This window comes from Bubalus kerabau, chromosome 3 (genome assembly GCF_029407905.1).
Source record: "Bubalus kerabau isolate K-KA32 ecotype Philippines breed swamp buffalo chromosome 3, PCC_UOA_SB_1v2, whole genome shotgun sequence".
Classification (NCBI taxonomy): Eukaryota; Metazoa; Chordata; class Mammalia; order Artiodactyla; family Bovidae; genus Bubalus; species Bubalus kerabau.
Genome location: NC_073626.1, coordinates 139,759,040 through 139,775,585, shown reverse-complemented (window position 1 = coordinate 139,775,585; position 16,546 = coordinate 139,759,040). Strand labels below are relative to the sequence as shown.

General features: G+C 45.8%; 1 protein-coding gene across 3 annotated transcripts in view; it reads left to right on the top strand.

Moving 5' to 3' along the window:
• The first annotated feature begins 1,002 nt into the window (after window positions 1-1,002).
• ANKRD44 (ankyrin repeat domain 44) overlaps window positions 1,003-16,546 on the top strand; it is a 313,852-nt gene continuing 298,308 nt past the window's right edge. For 2 of the 3 annotated variants that reach the window (XM_055572997.1, XM_055572996.1), the window contains exon 1: window positions 1,003-1,466. In XM_055572997.1, the coding sequence (XP_055428972.1) occupies window positions 1,412-1,466 (55 nt within the window). In that variant the 5' untranslated portion in view covers window positions 1,003-1,411. The remainder of the gene's footprint in view (window positions 1,467-16,546) is intronic. The other variant, XM_055572998.1, reaches the window with a different exon arrangement.

The following is a 16,546-nucleotide window of genomic DNA, read 5'->3' as shown; positions in this document are numbered from 1 at the left end:
TAGCGGTGATTATTTATGTCAGACATCTCCTAAGACTAGATATCTTGGATGTTTATGCTCCCTTTTCATATTGTGTCTAGCCAGCATCTGGTGCAAAGTCAGCACTCAGTACATAGTTGTTGAATGACTAGGCGTGCGTGCATGCTAAGTTGCTTCAGTCCTGTTCCACTCTTTTCGACTCTATGGACTGTAGCCCATCAGGCTCCTCTGTCCATGGGGATTCTCCAGGCAGCAAGAATCTGGAATGGGTTGCCATTTCCTTCTCCATGAATGAATAAGCATTTGCTCCAAATTCCACAAGTATTAACACTTTACTATGATTACATATATTACTGTTGTGTGTGTGTCCCATGCTCTTTGACAGCTGGGTCTTCTATCTGTTGAAGAGTAGGGTAACTGGATTTTGTAGAAATGAGTGAGTCAACTGGTGGAAACCCCCCAAAACCCAATTAATGCAGCAGTACAAGACCGTTTCTTCTCCTGTAACGTTGCTCCATCTTCTTCGCCCCCAAATCAAAACCCAATGTTTGAATTTAACGATGGGGTTCTGCGTGTCTAGCTGGGAGGTAGCTGGAGAACCAGGTGAAAGGGCCAGAGCCCCACGTCCCTACCCTCCAAGCGTTTCACAAAAACTAGCTAAAGAATGAGTCAGGGTCTCCCTGTATTAAACAAAGAGAGCACCAGCCTTGCGGTCCCTGACCAGGTGGGATAATTTGAAGCGCTGGGCGGATTCCGGACTAGGGAGAGGTTTAGAGGAAGGCGTGTGGTCCAATCTCCTGGTTCGAAATTGGCTACAAGTGAATGCAGCCTTTATTGCCCCTCGGGTGTATCCACAGGGAGTGCTCACGAGGTTGTGTGTGTGTGGGGGGGGGGAGTGTGAGACAGGGCGAGGGGAGGGGTCACGATCAGCAACCCCCCACCCCTCCCCAGCACGGGGGCCTCTAAACGTGCGCCCTGCGTGGGAGCAGCGTGGGCGGCCCGGGAGCCCGGTCCCGCTAGCCCGCGCGCAGTGTGCAGGTGCCGAAAGCAGGCGGCAGTCTGACCCTACCGTGGCGCGCCCGGTGCGGGAGCCGGCGAGCACCCCGAGCCGCGCGGGCTGCGAGGCGCGGCCGCGGGCGGCAGGAGGCAGCGTCGGCCCAGGCGGCGCGGCGGCGAGCGAGGCAGCGCGCGGTGATGTCAGTGGCGGCCCGGCTGGCAGCAGCCGGTACTTCCTGTATAAAGGCGGGCGGGCTCGGCTGCAAACCCTACTCGCCAGTGTCAGCCTCTCGGCGGGAGGAGGAGGAGAAGGCGGAGGAGGAGGAGGAGCAGGGGGAGGGCTGTCAAATTCGGGAGCCAGATTTTTTTCCCTTCCCTTGGCAATCCCTTCCGCTTCCCCGGCTCCTGGAGTGACATCTGCGGACCGGGGACCTGTATGTGTGTGCGCGCGAAGGAGCGGAAGAATGGCAGTGCTCAAACTCACCGACCAGGTAGGGGGCGGCGGCGCCGGCGGGCGGGACGCGCGGGCGCAGGGCGGCGCGGAGCCCCGGCGGGGGGATGGGGGCGCGGCACGGAGCGCGCCCGCGAGCTGTTTACTCGCGGCGAAGGGGAGGAGTGTGTGCGGCCGCCGGCTGCTCCGAAAGCCGGCGGCTGCAGCCCTCCTCTCCGGCTCGGTCCCCGCCCTGGGCCGTCGGAACTGCGCGCTCGGCTCGGCGGCTGGGGCGCCCCGGCCCAGGGCTGGGGAAGGGGTGGTGGGGCTCTAGCTGGCGTGCGGGGGTGCGTTGTCCACGGGCCCGGGCTGGGCAGGGGGAGGGGAGGCTTGAGGTGCTCCTCCGGCGCTGCGCAGCTTGGGCTCCGCCAGCCCGGGCGGGCCGGAGAGAGGCTGGTGCGCGCCGCCGGGAGGAGGAAGGTGGATGGAGAGGGAGAAAGATCGCAGCCTGGGACCCTTTTCCCAGCCAAGCTGGAGACCGGCCCAGACCGCGGCTCTCGTGTGGTCGGGCTGTCTTTATCCTTTTAACATGACACCCCGACTTCCTCTTTGGTAGCCCAGAGGCTGTGTGTGCGTGGTGCACGATGGAGATGTCTGGCACGGCTGTCCCTAGAGGAGGTGAAGTTCGGCCCGGGGTTCCACTCACAGACGGTGGGCTACCCTTTGCCTGTGTTCATGAGCTTTGGCGCTTTCCGGCTAAGCCATAGCACGGGGTAGCTCTGGAGCCCTTTGCCTGGAGAGGTGGGGATGTTTGCTGGCTCGGTTGACGGTCCTCGCTGGAGGTCTGTGGCACGAGACACCCCAACCTTTGCGGACGCTGCTGCTCTGAGGGCATTGACACTCACAAGCGCCCAACCAAGTTGTATGACAAAACTCTGTAACTCCTTCTACGAAAAAAGGAAACAGCTTCCTTTTATTTCTTTTGCCATTTATTCATGGATAGTGAAATGAACATTGTTTTGAGGTCCTGGTAGGCGGAGAGGCAGACTTGACTTTGACACAGGCGGTCAAACATGCCAGTCCTTGGTGTTTTAAACATCTCATACTTCTCAAGTGGGTTGCATCTGGTGCCTCCCTGTCCTCAGTATCCAGCCAGAACTTCCTGAGACTTAAGTGCAATCAATCACCACATTAATTTGTTCTCCTGCCTTTAGAGTCAAAGTTTGGCTTTGCTTTCTGTAAGTATTTACAGGCTTTTAAAATTTTCTTTTTATATGGGGGAGGGATCACTGAATTAAAATGAACGTTATCGTTAAATTTAGCAGGAGGAGCAGCTGGTAGTGATGAATCTATTTGTTTCCATTGGTTCCAGAGATTTTAAGAGTACTTGTAAGTTGATATTAGTTTAGCCCTCCCCCCAACCCCCCACCTTTTAGTCACATACTTTTACAATTGTTAGACATTTGTTTTAAATCTTTCGATTTTAGTCTGCCTTGGTCATGTTATCTTTTGTCATTGCAAGTTACTATACTTCTCTGTTAATTTCTAAATATTCATCTTCAAAGTACACAAAATGCTTCTAATAGGTGTTGTCATTTTCACATACACAAAAAAATTTTACATAGAACTTTAGAGCTGGAAGGGATGCCAAAGGTGATCTTCACCCAAATCCTTAATTTTTTTAACGAAGAAACTGAGGTCTAGACAAGAGAAGCATGTCTTCCTCAAGGACACAGCTCTTGACTTGCAGGGCAGAGATGCACTCCTGTCTCCTGCCTTCCAGATTCCTGTCCTTTCTTCTAGGGATGGTTGATACCTCCTTCTGTCTTGTCATCGGCTGTGTTGAAAGGCTGACAAGAAGGCACCCTCTGATAAATCAGGATCAACACTGATGAAAAGTATTTTTTGATTTTAGAAAGTTATTCTCCAGGACTTGTCCGAGTAGAACTTTCAAAGAGTTTCTCTTTTAAAGTGTTTTTGAATACATCCCTACCCTTCCCCCAACAAACTAGTCTCCCTGTGGAGGGCAAGAAAGGTTGTATAATGTTTATTTGATTCCATCTCCTGATGCATAATGGGAAACTAAGGAGTTCTAAGATTCATGGACACCTAAAAGTTGACAGCCTATGGGGCAAAGCCTGAGGGAGAGGAGGTGGACTGGGTGGGGTAGAGTGGTGAACAATTATGGTTTCTGGGAGGCCTTAGGTCCAGGAAGTACGTGGTCTTTCTTGCCTTATATAGTCTTACCTTTTAGTTTGAAACTCGAAATTCTTAGAAGCTGGTTCTTAACCTCATCAGAGGCTTAAAAACCCTTTGCTTAAACTCCTGCTACAGGAGCTTTGCTTCACCGTTATGGTAGGGAGCCACCTGCTTCAGATCTAGACCTTAGAGTTTGTAGCAATGCCTCTCTCCACTCAGCTGTGTGTTAAAACAATCACATGTTAATTCACTCTCATTTGTTTAATGCCCTGTTTGCAAGGTGGATCTTGTTTTTGTCAAAGTTCTTGGACTTTGAGTATGAAGACACATTTTTGTGTTAATAAGCTGAATCACTAGTTGTCTTGGCTTTTTTATTATTTAGGGTTTTGTTTTTGAGTTTTGTAATTTGTTTAATTGATGTAACTGATTTATAATAGATAAGTTTCATGTGTACATGAAAGAATTGACATTTCCTGTCCTGCTGAAACTGGGTGCAGGAGCTTGCTGGCTATGGTAGTCACCTCCTCCGTAGTCAGTCCCTCGCTGACATCTATGTCATGCAAGAGGAGGAAAATGGTTTTCCTAGCTCTGTTTTGGGAGAGTTGAAAGGAGGAAGGGAGAGGCAAGTGTGGGGTTTAGTTTTGTTTTTTTTTTTTTTCTTTTTTCACTATGAAAAGGAACTAGGAGCTATTGCTGCAAATAGACTTGGCATTGAGCACTTCTGCATTTGTAACTGTGTCTCTTCTGTTTTCCCCTTCACACAATAGACATTTTTCTTACAGCATTAGGGGGACTGATCTTCCTGGTTTGCCAAGTCTGATGGGTTTTCAAGGATATGGGACTTTTTTAAAACCAGGAAATTCTAGGCAAATCGGGACAAGCTGATCACCCTATATAGCACAGAACACACTCACCTATGTAATAACATAACAAGGTAATTATTTCCTCATCGATGGATATTGGGATGTTTATATCTTTGTAAAGTGAGATAATTTTAAGTTTGGGGAGAATTTCTTTACATCTAAATGTAATACATCTTAATTCAAGATAGATGTGAAATTCCTTGCAGTACTGAACTTTATGGGATGAGGGGGGGGTCTTCTTTATGTCCTATAGTAAAGGCATTGCAGTGATTTTAAGAATGTCATATCTTCAACCTGGCCTGGTGCCCCCTCCCCAAAGTTTTTCAAAGTTCTGAAGCAGAATGGTAAGTTCTGTCGGATCTTTGAAATGTTCACCATTCTTTCCTGAATTTGCTAGTGACAGCAGAATGCCATCTTCTTCTCTAGGACTCTTGCTGTAGGTGGCCCTTTTTGGAGCTTCCTGCCTGGAGGCCTTCTGGTTTGGTGTCCTCTTGCCAAGTCCTGGCTCACATTTTAGTCACTCACCTCCTTGCCAAAGGCAATGGCTGGCAGCTGTGGCAGTGGCAAGAAACTGGAAATCCTGCAACTTTGAAAGCAGCGTTTCTTGCCCATAGTGTGGGGCTCGTTACATATTTTACTGGGCTGCCCTTGTCCTCCCAGCAGTGCTGGGCTTATAGCAAACTCTGTGTCCAGTCCTGCCTTCAGCAGAGAAGGGAAAATAAAAGCTTCATTCTTTGGACCTTTCTCTGGTTGTTTTGAGATGCAGTCACGTGGTTTGGGGAGTGCACTTGAGGACTGGTGTTTCATGGCCGAGACCTAATAATGGCTTACATTATTGTGATCTTATTATATGCTGGGCCCTTGCCGTGAATCATCTGTCTTAATCTTACAGCCATACAAGGAGGTCGGTGGTGGTGTGATTCCTGCTTTACAGACGAATAAAGAGGCTAATTGACTTGTTCGAGGTCACACGCCCAGTAAGTGATGGAGTGCAGTGTCCTGCACAGCAGTCTGATTGCACAGGTGGGGCTCTAACCACATGGCTGTACTTACAATAGTTGAAAGGGCAGTGTAGCCGAAGCCCTTACAGATGCCTGCTCTTCTTTACCCGGAAGCCATCAGGTGAGCCAGACTCCCACAGTAGGTATGGCAGAGTCAGGAGCTGTTCTGAGGTCTCTGCTCCTGCCAGACTAGTGCCTGGCTTCTCCTCTTTGCCTTTCACCTCCCTACCCTAGAGAACGATGTGTTGATTGGTGAGTTGGTGATTTTTTTTTTCTTGGTCATTAGCAAATAAACTATGATCATTGTAGAAAAATCAGAAAGCTAGATAACCAAAAAGAAAACCTGTTTAAACCATCTGAAGTCTCTATATCTGTATACTCAGAGCTACTCTTGACAGCTTGATATATTTCCTTCTAGTCTTCTGTCTAGGTAGCCAGGTGAGAATTTAAAATTTTCCACCTGATGATATCTTTCTCTTGAGTGTAAAGGTATGCCTATGATGTTTAGACCAGTGGCTTTTCCAAATAAATTGAAATTTATGCCTGTCAATAAACTGGCTGCTTTAGTGTAAATACAACAGCGGTACACAAGGTCTAGCCCTGGATTGACTGAAACTGTTTTTAAGGTTTCAACTTTTACTTCCTCTTTTTCTCTAAACAGAGAGTAAATATAAACTCAAAAAAGGCACACTTGTTTGTGCCAGCAACAGGCCTGAAGCACTTTTTAAAAAGATTCCTGTGTCGTCAATATAATGTGAATTTTTATAGGTGAAAGTAGAACATGAAATAATTTAAAAACAGGGGCTACAGAGATCTGATAATCTGTAGTTTCCAAATTTGCATAAACTATGGTTCTTTTTGTTTTTTTCCCAAGGAAAATTCCATATTGAAGCTCAGTGTATAATAGAGGTTGGTGGGAGTAGTAACGAGGCCCTTTCAAGGATTATTTGCGTTTAGTATTATTTGAAAACGCCCTGTAAAACTGCTGGTGACTGGGTCAGTTTCCCCCCCCCCCCCCCCCCCCGAAACACTATGTACTTCAAAAACAGATATGTGTTTATGGTTGATTAGGAGTTACATAGAACATGGATGGCCATATTATTTTGATTCAAACTGGGACACCTTTGAGAATGATACAGGGTACTATTAAATATTAGGTTGAGGAAACAGGTGTGGCTGTCCCCAGTAAACCTGGACACATGGTCACACCACTTAGACTATGTTTGCTCACTTCAGACTTAACAGTAATAGTGAGACTAGTCACTCTCTTTCCAGTCTGAAGCAGGTATAATAAAGACTATTTTATGACCTTATGTAAGGCCAGAGTTGGAAACTGGGTTTGTTCTCATGTATTAGTTCTGACCAGTTAGCTGGGAATGGGTGGGTGTGGGGGGTGGGGAGGGGAGATTGCAGGAGGAATATGTCAGAAGCAATGTGGCTCTTGCAGCCAGAGATGGGGAAACTGTGATGATTGATAATCATTGTTTGCTGTGGACATAGGATAAGGGAGAGGTGACATATATTGTGCCTTAGCCAACCCTTGGCCAGTCAGATTAACCTCTGTGGGCCTGCTGCTGCTGCTAAGTTGCTTCAGTCGTGTCCGACTCTGTGTGACCCTATAGACGGCAGCCCACCAGGTTCCCCCGTCCCTGAGATTCTCCAGGCAAGAACACTGGAGTGGGGTGCCATTTCCTTCTCCAATGCTTGAAAGTGAAAAGTGAAAGGGAAGTCGCTCAGTCATGTCCGATTCTTAGCGACCCCGTGGACTGCAGCCTAGCAGGCTCTTCTGGCCATGGGATTTGCCATTGCCTTCTCCCTGTGGGCCTGAGGCGCCTCTTTATACAATGAAGAGAGTGGACTGGCTGCCTCTCCAGTGTCCAGGCTCCACCCCCTTCCTGTGTGACTTACCCCTCCATGGGTGGTGGTGGTGCTGGTGGTATAGTGGCCAAGGAGGGTGTATGCAGATGAACTCTATTGAGCTCTCCAGGTAACCAAGTCAAATAGTTAACATCTAGTTCCAAAGTCAATAATTAGGGAACTGATTCCTGCCCTGTCCCCCACTTTTTTTTTTTTTAGGTTTTATTTTTTTTAGGTCCCACTTTTATTTTATAGATAATCCAAGATTATCTAAAATTATTCATTTTATAGATGATCAATTTTATTGACTATTCCTTTACTACCCTTTGGCCAACATCATCTTCGCCTTGTGCTCTACCATTAGAAGTTAGGAGAGCAGGTATTTTTTTCAGTGTTCATGCTTCTAAGAGAGTTGGTAGCCCAAGTGGTTGAAATTAATGACTCACAACTCTAGTTTTTTTATGATGATATCATAACTTTTAATGGTTCTTTCACTTGTCTCTCCTTTTGAAAACTGATAATTGTCTAGTACTCTATTAATTGGGCCAAGCAAAGAAACTAATCATGTAGTCCACCTTTGGGCCATTTTAAGCTGTACTAAGTCAATGTTTGCTTATATTTCTTGGTTCTCGTTTGTCTCTAATCCCCTCATTCACACCCCTGTGTAACTTTCTAAGGTATCTTTTTTTTTTTTTTTTAATTTTATTTATTTATTTGGCTGTTCTGGGTCTTTGTTGCCGTGTGGGCTTTTCTCTAGTTGTGGCAAGCGAGGGCTACTCTAGTTGTGGTGTGTGGGCTTCTCACTGTAGTGGCTTCTTTTGTTGCAGAGCGTGGGCTCCGGAGCACAGGCCCAATAGTTGGGGTGCACTGGCTTAGTTGCTCCGCAGCATGTGGGATCTTCCTGGATCAGGGATGGAACCCCTGACTCATGCAACATTTAATCACAGTTGTAACCTGTTTCTAAAGATTTCTATGCTAAATTGCTTTCATTTTGCTTTCATTTATTTTTAAAATAACTCTTGACTAGGAATACAAAGATCTGGATTCTACTCATGGTTCTTTTTCTCATAGTTGTGTAGCTTTGGACAACTCCTGGCGTTAGTTTCTTTGTTGCATGGGAGTGGGTGGGTGGACAGTCTTCTAAATTCTTCCAGCGTTCTAACATTCTGGGAGCACCCCAGGTACTTCAGTATCAACCTCTTCGAAACTCATGGAATCTGGTTTCAAAAAGTATCTGCCTTCCATGAACTTCTGATTTTCCTTCTAGCACCCACAGTTCTGCCTGAGAATCAGGGGTCCTTTCCTCTAAAATGCCATCTTCTAGGGCATGTTCCGGAGAAGGCAATGGCACCCCACTCCAGTACTCTTGCCTGGAAAATCTCACGGACGGAGGAGCCTGGTAGGCTGCAGTCCATGGGGTCGCCAAGAGTCGGACACGACTGAGCGACTTCCCTTTCACTTTTCACTTCATGCATTGGAGAAGGAAATGGCAACCTGCTCCAGTGTTCTTGCCTGGAGAATCCCAGGGATGGCGGAGCCTGGTGGGCTGCCGTCTATGGGGTCGCACAGAGTCGGACACGACTGAAGCGACTTAGCAGCAGCAGCAGCAGGGCATGTTCAGAACCCTTCTCAGTGTGGCCTTTGAGATTCCTTGAGCCTCTTGTGGGCAAGGGGAGCAAACTTGTAGACCCCAGGTTTTTCTGTTGAGAGCTGTGGTGATCTGGGGCCGCTGTGGTCTTCAGCAGAGGGGGCTGCTTTAGCAAACAGCCTGGATTCTCTTAATCCTGTTCTGTTGCACTCCACCATAACATCTGGGTCTAACAAGTCTGTTTCTCAACCATTGGCCCCACGCAGACACTGGGTGCAATGGACCCAAAGACCACAGACTTTTACAAGGAGGAAATTCCTACATACGATCAACATCCTCTGTATGGTAGGTACTCTCAGTCTGTGAAGGAAACTTGTTTTGGTGTCTAAGACTGGCAGAATGAAGAGAAAGATGGGAATTGAACACAGGACAAGTGTTACAACAGAAAGCCAGGCAGAAATTCAGGTCAACTGACACAAGTCCACCAACCAATTATTGTTAAACAGTGGTCTCCAAGAGAAGAGGGGGCACCTCCACTCCAGGGGTGAGTGGGATGTCTTACTGAGTTTGAGAAAGAAAATATTAGAATATTTCTTTTAAAAATCCTTAATGATTTTTTATTTTTAATATATGTTGTATACTGGTACTATAAAAGCCTCTCAGCTCTCCTTTCCACTTTTTGCCACCTTGACCAAACTATCTCTTAGATTATTGCGGTAGCATTCTGATCAGTCTTCCCCATCCAGCCTTGGCCCCTGGACTCGATTCAGCATAGCTGTCAGTGGGATGGATCTGAGATCACGTAGCTTCCCTGTTCAAAGCCCTCCAGTCTCAGCCAGAGTAAAATCTATTGTCTGGGGTGTCACACTGGGTCCCCTCCACTCACCTCTGCCACTTATCTGTGCAGCCAGGTCTCTTCTGGTTTCTCCCTGGCTCCAGCACACCAGCCTCCTCACTATTCAGTGTGTAGTAGAGCTCTGCTGAGCACAGCCCTTAACATTTGGGTGTTGCTGTGTGCCAGTAACCTGCCCAGCCCAGCTCAGCCAAGCCCAACACTTCACATTGGAACTGTTAGTGGTCCTGCTCAGCCATTGGTTGGCACCACAGTGGGCCCAGCCTACAAACAGCCAGCTGTCAATGAGCTACCGCTAGTGGGCCTGCTCAGCAATTGGTCGGCACGATGGGGCCCATCCCCCAAGGAGCTAACTGTCAACAAGCCACGGTTAGTGGGCCATTCAGCCAACAGTTGGTGGGAGTGGTGGTTGTCAGGTGGGGAGTGAGGTAAGAGGCTGATACCAGCCTTCTCCCTGGAGCCTTCCAGCACACCCACTGGCCTCCAGGTAGCAGGTGAGCTGGGGGCCCCAGGGAACATGCTGGGTGCTCTGTCCTGCAGGGCTCCAGAGCCCTCACCAAGGCCACCCACTGGCCTTGGCAGCAGTGAAGCTCTCCCCCATCCCTGTCTCTGCAACCTAATAGCAGCAGCAGTCTGCATAGGTTGCAGTCTGGGGTACCTGCATTCCCCATACCCTGCTTTGGGTGGCATGAGGAACCTGAGGGCCAGTTGTGTCCTGGGCGCCCGGCTTCATCAGTGATAATGGCTGGGCAAGACATGGGGACCTGGCCCTGAGGGAGCTGCCAACTGAGATCTCTCTTCTCTTAGCCAGGATCTGGACCTCGAAGGGTGGAAGTTGAGCCTTGGGACTTTGTCCTTTCTTGTCAGAACGGAGAATAATGTTTGGTGAAGATTTACAGGAACATTGTTACCTGACCATGGCTTGACTTCAAGAGCAAAGGACCTGATACCAAGAAGTTTGCAACAACTAACCAGGCACCTCCCTCACCTTTCCTAGAAATGAGCTTTACTAAAAGCTTTTGGGGAGTTTGGGGTTTTTAAGGCATGAGCCACCCGTCTCCGTGGCATGGCCCTGCAGTGAACCAACCTTGCTCCGTTCCAAGCTCCGTTTTGGTATTGTTTGACCTCACTGTGCTTTGGGCACAGGTACAGGGTTTCAGTAACAATTGGTCATGCCAGGTGTACTCCTGCCTCAGGCCCGACTTCCTAAATGCTGAACAGAATGAACAACAACAACAAAAATCTTTGCTCTATTACTTACAAGCATTTAGAACAGTGTAATGCACACAGTGAATGCTCAATGACTCTTTGAGTGAAATAAATATGTATATATGTGTATATGTTTATACATTCATGTTCAAAAGATTTTTACTCATGAGGTACTCAAAAATTTGGAAAAGCTTCTGTAAGCAGAGCTTCTTGGGTTTCCATTCAAAAGTAAATTTTTGGCCCCAGTTCAGTTCAGTTGCTCAGTCGTGTCTGACTCTTTGTGACCCCATGGACTGCAGCACGCCAGGCTTCCCTGTCCATCACCAACTTCTGGAGCCTACTCAAACTCATGTCCATTGCATTAGTGATGCCATCCAACCATCTCATCTTCTGTCATACCCTTCTTCTCCTGCTTTCAATCTTTCCCAGCATCAGGGTCTTTTCCAATGAGTTGCTTCTTTGCATCAGGTGGCCAAAGTATTGGAGTTTCAGCTTCAGCATCAGTCTTTCCAATGAATATTCAGGACTGGTTTCCTTTAGGATTGACTGGTGGATCTCCTTGCAGTCCAAGGGCCTCTCAAGACTCTTCTCTAACACCACAGTTCAAAAGCATCAGTTTTTCAGCACTCAGCTTTCTTTATAGTCCAACTTTCACATCCATACATCAGTTGGCCCTATCAGAAGATAAAATATCATTTTTGGTCTTTTTTTTTTTTTCTTGTTTCCCCTCTTTTTAAATTTGGATGGAGATAGGTTTACATTGTATTTAGTTCTGAGCAAGTTCCATTTCTTCACAGGGAAAGTATCAGGGTGACACTAGGAAAAGGGATCCTAAATATTTTGGGAAGGGACACTCACACCCATGACAAAGTATATCCTCCATGTATTCAAACCATCAAGGAGTGTTCGGACTCCATCTCTGTGGCAGTAACTCTGTTGGAGTCCTCTACTCCTCTTCTTTCCATAAAGGATAAGAACAGATAAGACTAGAGAGAATTGGTAATAAGGAGACAAGATAATGGGGAAACCGTGGAAACAGTGGCTGACTTCTTTTGGGCTCCCAAATCACTGCAGATGGTGGTTGCAGCCATGAAATTAAAAGACGCTTACTCCTTGGAAGGAAAGTTATGACCAACCTAGACAGCATATTAAAAAGCAGAGATATTACTTTGTCAACAAAGGTCCATCTAGTCGAGGCTATAGTTTTTCCAGTAGTCTTGTGTGGATGTGAGAGTTGGACTATAAAGAAAGCTGAGCACAGAAGAATTGCTGCTTTTGAACTGTGGTGTTGGAGAAGACTCTTGAGAATCCCTTGGACTGCAAGGAGATCCAACCAGTCCATCCTAAAGGAGATCAGTCCTGGGTGTTCTTTGGAAGGACTGATGTTGAAGCTGAAACTCCAGTACTTTGGCCACCTGATGCGAAGAGCTGACTCATTGGAAGAGACCCTGATGCTGGGAAAGATTGAAGGTGGGAGAAGAAAGGGATGACAGAGGATGAGATGGTTGGATGGCATCACTGACTCAATGGACATGAGTTTGGGTAAACTCTGGGAGTTGGTATGGACAGGGAGGCCTGGTGTGCTGCGGTTCATGGGGTCGCAAAGAGTCAGACACAACTGAGCAGCTGAACTGAAGACAAGATAATACTCATGCTTTATGTGATTTGATCCTAATAACATCTCTATGAAAGACTGGCTGTTATCATTCTGTTTTACAGATGATGAAAATGAGATCTGAGAGGTTAAGTAATTATGAGTCTGGGATTCAACACATCTGGGCAAGCTTGACTTCAAGTACACATTCTTAGACACTGTGCTTCTGGACTCCTGAAATAGATGTAGCATCACAAGAGACCGTTTTTCCCATGGAGCTCATGGTCTTGTTAGAGATGACCTTGAATGCCTTGTACATGGAAGGCCTTCCTCAAATCTTTATTCAATACATGCGCACTATTCTCAAAACAGCTACGGTGCAGGTTTAGACTACATTTTGGGGGTGCTAATTAGGGACTCCAGGAGTCCAGAGATGGGTAAAGGTTTCAAGGAGCTAGAGTGAGTCCAACTGGTCCTTGAAGAAAGAAATTATTTAAGCAGCAAGATGGGGGTGGAAGGCATCCCAGATGAGTGACATACCATGTATTTGAGGACTGTGTATTTACTGAAGCACCGGGTTCATTCTAGTAAGGCAGAAGAACTAAAGGAAGAAATAGTTAATGTGCAAACTTGGTAGGAGAGGTGTATGTATATTATTAACAATGAATCTTTCTCACTTGAGTTCTTCTGATAGGTACTATGTGTCCTCTCTTGGAGACCTTAATGAGTTTGCATTTGGACAGAGCTCATTATTTCCATTTGTTGCTTAGGCATAATCTTTTAAAAACTAACTCGTACCCCAGTTTGTTCCAAAAGTACTATAGCATAAGGTAAGGTGTTACCTATGGGTCTTCTGTCTCCATGACACCCTCTAGTACTTGAATAGAATGTTGCATATATTACTTGTCATGGCAACATTTTTTTTGGATAAACATGTATCCTGGAGTAGCATGCTGCTGCTGCTGCTAAGTCGCTTCTGTCGTGTCCCACTATGTGCGACCCCATAGACGGCAGCCCACCAGGCTCCCCTGTCCCTGGGATTCTCCAGGCAAGAATACTGGAGTGGGTTGCCATTTCCTTCTCCAATGCATGAAAGTGAAAAGTGAAAGCGAAGTCACTCAGTCGTGTCCGACTGGCAGCGACCCCATGGACTGCAGCCTACCAGGCTCCTCTGTCCATGGGATTTGCCAGGCAAGAGTACTGGAGTGGGGTGCCATTGCATGGACCTCACTGAAAGAGACTGGATAGTCTTCATGGTGTGGGACATTGATGGAATAATGTAGTAGGTCTAGAGATAGCCTGTTTTTAACCTAGTACATTAAAAAATAATAATTATTTGTTGTTGTGCTGGGTTTTTGTTGCTGCGTGGGCTTTTCTCTAGTGGTGGCAAGCAGGGGTTACTCTGGAGTTGCCGTGCACAGGCTTCTCATTGTTGGCTTCTTTTGTTATGGAGCATGGGCTCTAGGCACTCGGGCTTCAGTAGTTGCGGCTCCCGGGCTCTAGAGTACAGGCTCAGTAGCTGTGGCGTATGGGCTTAGTTGCTCCATGGCATGTGGGATTTTCCCGAACTGGGTATTGAATCTGTGTCTCTAGCATTTGAAGGTCGGAGAAGGCAATGGCACCTCACTCCAGTACTCTTGCCTAGAAAATCCCATGGACGGAGGAGCCTGGTGGGATACAGTCCATGGGATTGCTAAGAGTCGGACATGACTGAGTCACTTTCACTTTTCACTTTCATGCATTGGAGAAGGAAATGGCAACCCACTCCAGTGTTCTTGCCTGGAGAATCCCAGGGATGGGGGAGCCTGGTGGGCTGCCGTCTATGGGGTCGCACAGAGTCAGACACGACTGAAGCGACTTAGCAGCAGCAGCAGCATTTGAAGGCGAATTCTTTACCACTGAGCCACCAGGGAAGCCTTAATACATTTTTTAAGTTAAAAAATGCTGACTATGGGGATTCTACAACAAGACCTCGTTTCTTTAAAAAAAACAAACAAACAAACAAAAAACGCAAGAAAAAAGAAAATGGAGGGGAAATATATAGATTAAATGAGAATTAAGACTAATTGGATTCTGATGCAAACTTACATACTTCTAAGAGATGGTTGGGGACATTTGGATCCTGACTGGCTCTTTGATGACTTAAAGCATGAATATGGTATTGTGGTTATGTTTAAAAAGAGGATCTTTATTGTAGAAAACAAGAAACCCCCCCCACAAACCCTTAATATTTGACCAGGACACTTAAAATATTTTAGTGACTTACTCTTTCTGGAAATGGTTTCTCTTTCTTTTTACTTCTTCCGGCTCCTTTTGTGCCCCTTCTGAGCCCTTCACTCTCAGTTGATGGAATATCTTCAGTTGAATTTTTAGAATCCTTTTGATTGTCAGAAAAGCACACAGTTCTGCTGGTTTTGTTGACTAAAGCAGTATGCTTCTGAGTTAGTTGTGAGGTTTACCCCACCTATTGACTTAGTCAAAGTGGCCCTCATGACTCCAGTCAGATATTTGAGTATCTGCCTTCAAGTCACAGGAAGACCTGGCTTTGTTTTTATGAACTCTTTCAGGGTAAGGTTTTTCCAGGGCAATTTGAGATACTAGAGTTGCCAAAAATCATTTTATTATAGTTTTTTAAGACAGCAAGCAGTTATAGGTCTCCATTTTAATAATCCTGCTGTCCCCACCCTCCCCTCAGCCTCTCTTCTTACCTGGACCGGAAATGGGTGTTGCTCCTTGCTCCAGGGATTTCAGTGTTTCTTTAGGCATGCTGAAATATCTTCATTTATTTCTGCAAGTGTGAAAATCTTTCCATATCCTTCTTAATGGAGTCCAGATATCAGAATAGACTATTAACTTGAGAAATGGCCAGCTACAACTTGAATAAATGATTCAGTCATGAAGTCATTTAGAAGCCAAGTGAATGCGTTTTTTGGTGACTAGGAGCCTCAGTACAATTATGTCTTGGGGCCCATGAGGTGCATGTAACGTTTAACTGCTAATGCTCCTTTTCTTAGCAGTCAAGAAGGAATAATCTTGTTTTGAGGAGCTCTGTTCTTTACCAAAGAGTCTTATGTCAAGGTTCTAGGGTAGTCTCTTTCTGTATTTAGAATGTTTTAAAATATTGTGACATCACAATGAGCAATTTCCAAAAATATTACACGGGAGTGGCATAGTTAAAAGGATCCTTAAATTGATACCTGAAATCTGGGCTATAAGAACATCTCTGCTCCTAACTAGCTGTATCAGTCTTGCCATGACACCACTTTCCTTGATGATAAAATAGGTATAATAAATACTTGATGGGAAAGTTGTGATAATCAAGTTGTGATAATCAAGCCACTCTGTCCAACAAGTGGCTCACGGTAGGCACTCAGTAGTCTGATCTCTAGTTGGTTCTTCCTCTGTCAGTTTGAAGAGACTAGCTCTCTAGCATCAATTTCAGCTCTTTAATTTCAATTAAAATAAGATTTTGATTATGTTTTGTTTTAAGTTTATGCCCATTTATCTGGTCAGCTTTCTCTCTAGCTTAAACAATGTTAGTAGGAAGTGTTTTATTATTGTGAAATCTCTATCCAGAGGTTTGAATTGTAGCATTTTGGTCCTCCTTTTTTCTCTCATTTTAAACACATCGATTCACTTAATTTGAGGAATCTTATGTTTAGATAGGAGAATAACTGTGCATTGAAAAAATTCTGAGGTGTTTGCAGTCATTCTTGCTTTAAGTTGTCAAAAAGAACTGAAAGTTACTTATAAGAATGCCACTTCCTCTTCACAGAAGTATAGAACGGTGTCTTTTCTGAGGAAGTGTGTAAGTACAAAACAGTTGATAGAGCAGTCTTCGTAAAATATCATCATGATGGAATTTCTAAAAATCACTGGTAACACTGGTGTAAAACTTCCAGCCTTGAGTGAATAGGATAGACAACCCTAAATTTCTCTGAAAAAAAAAAAAAAAAGTGTGATTAAAAGAGATGATA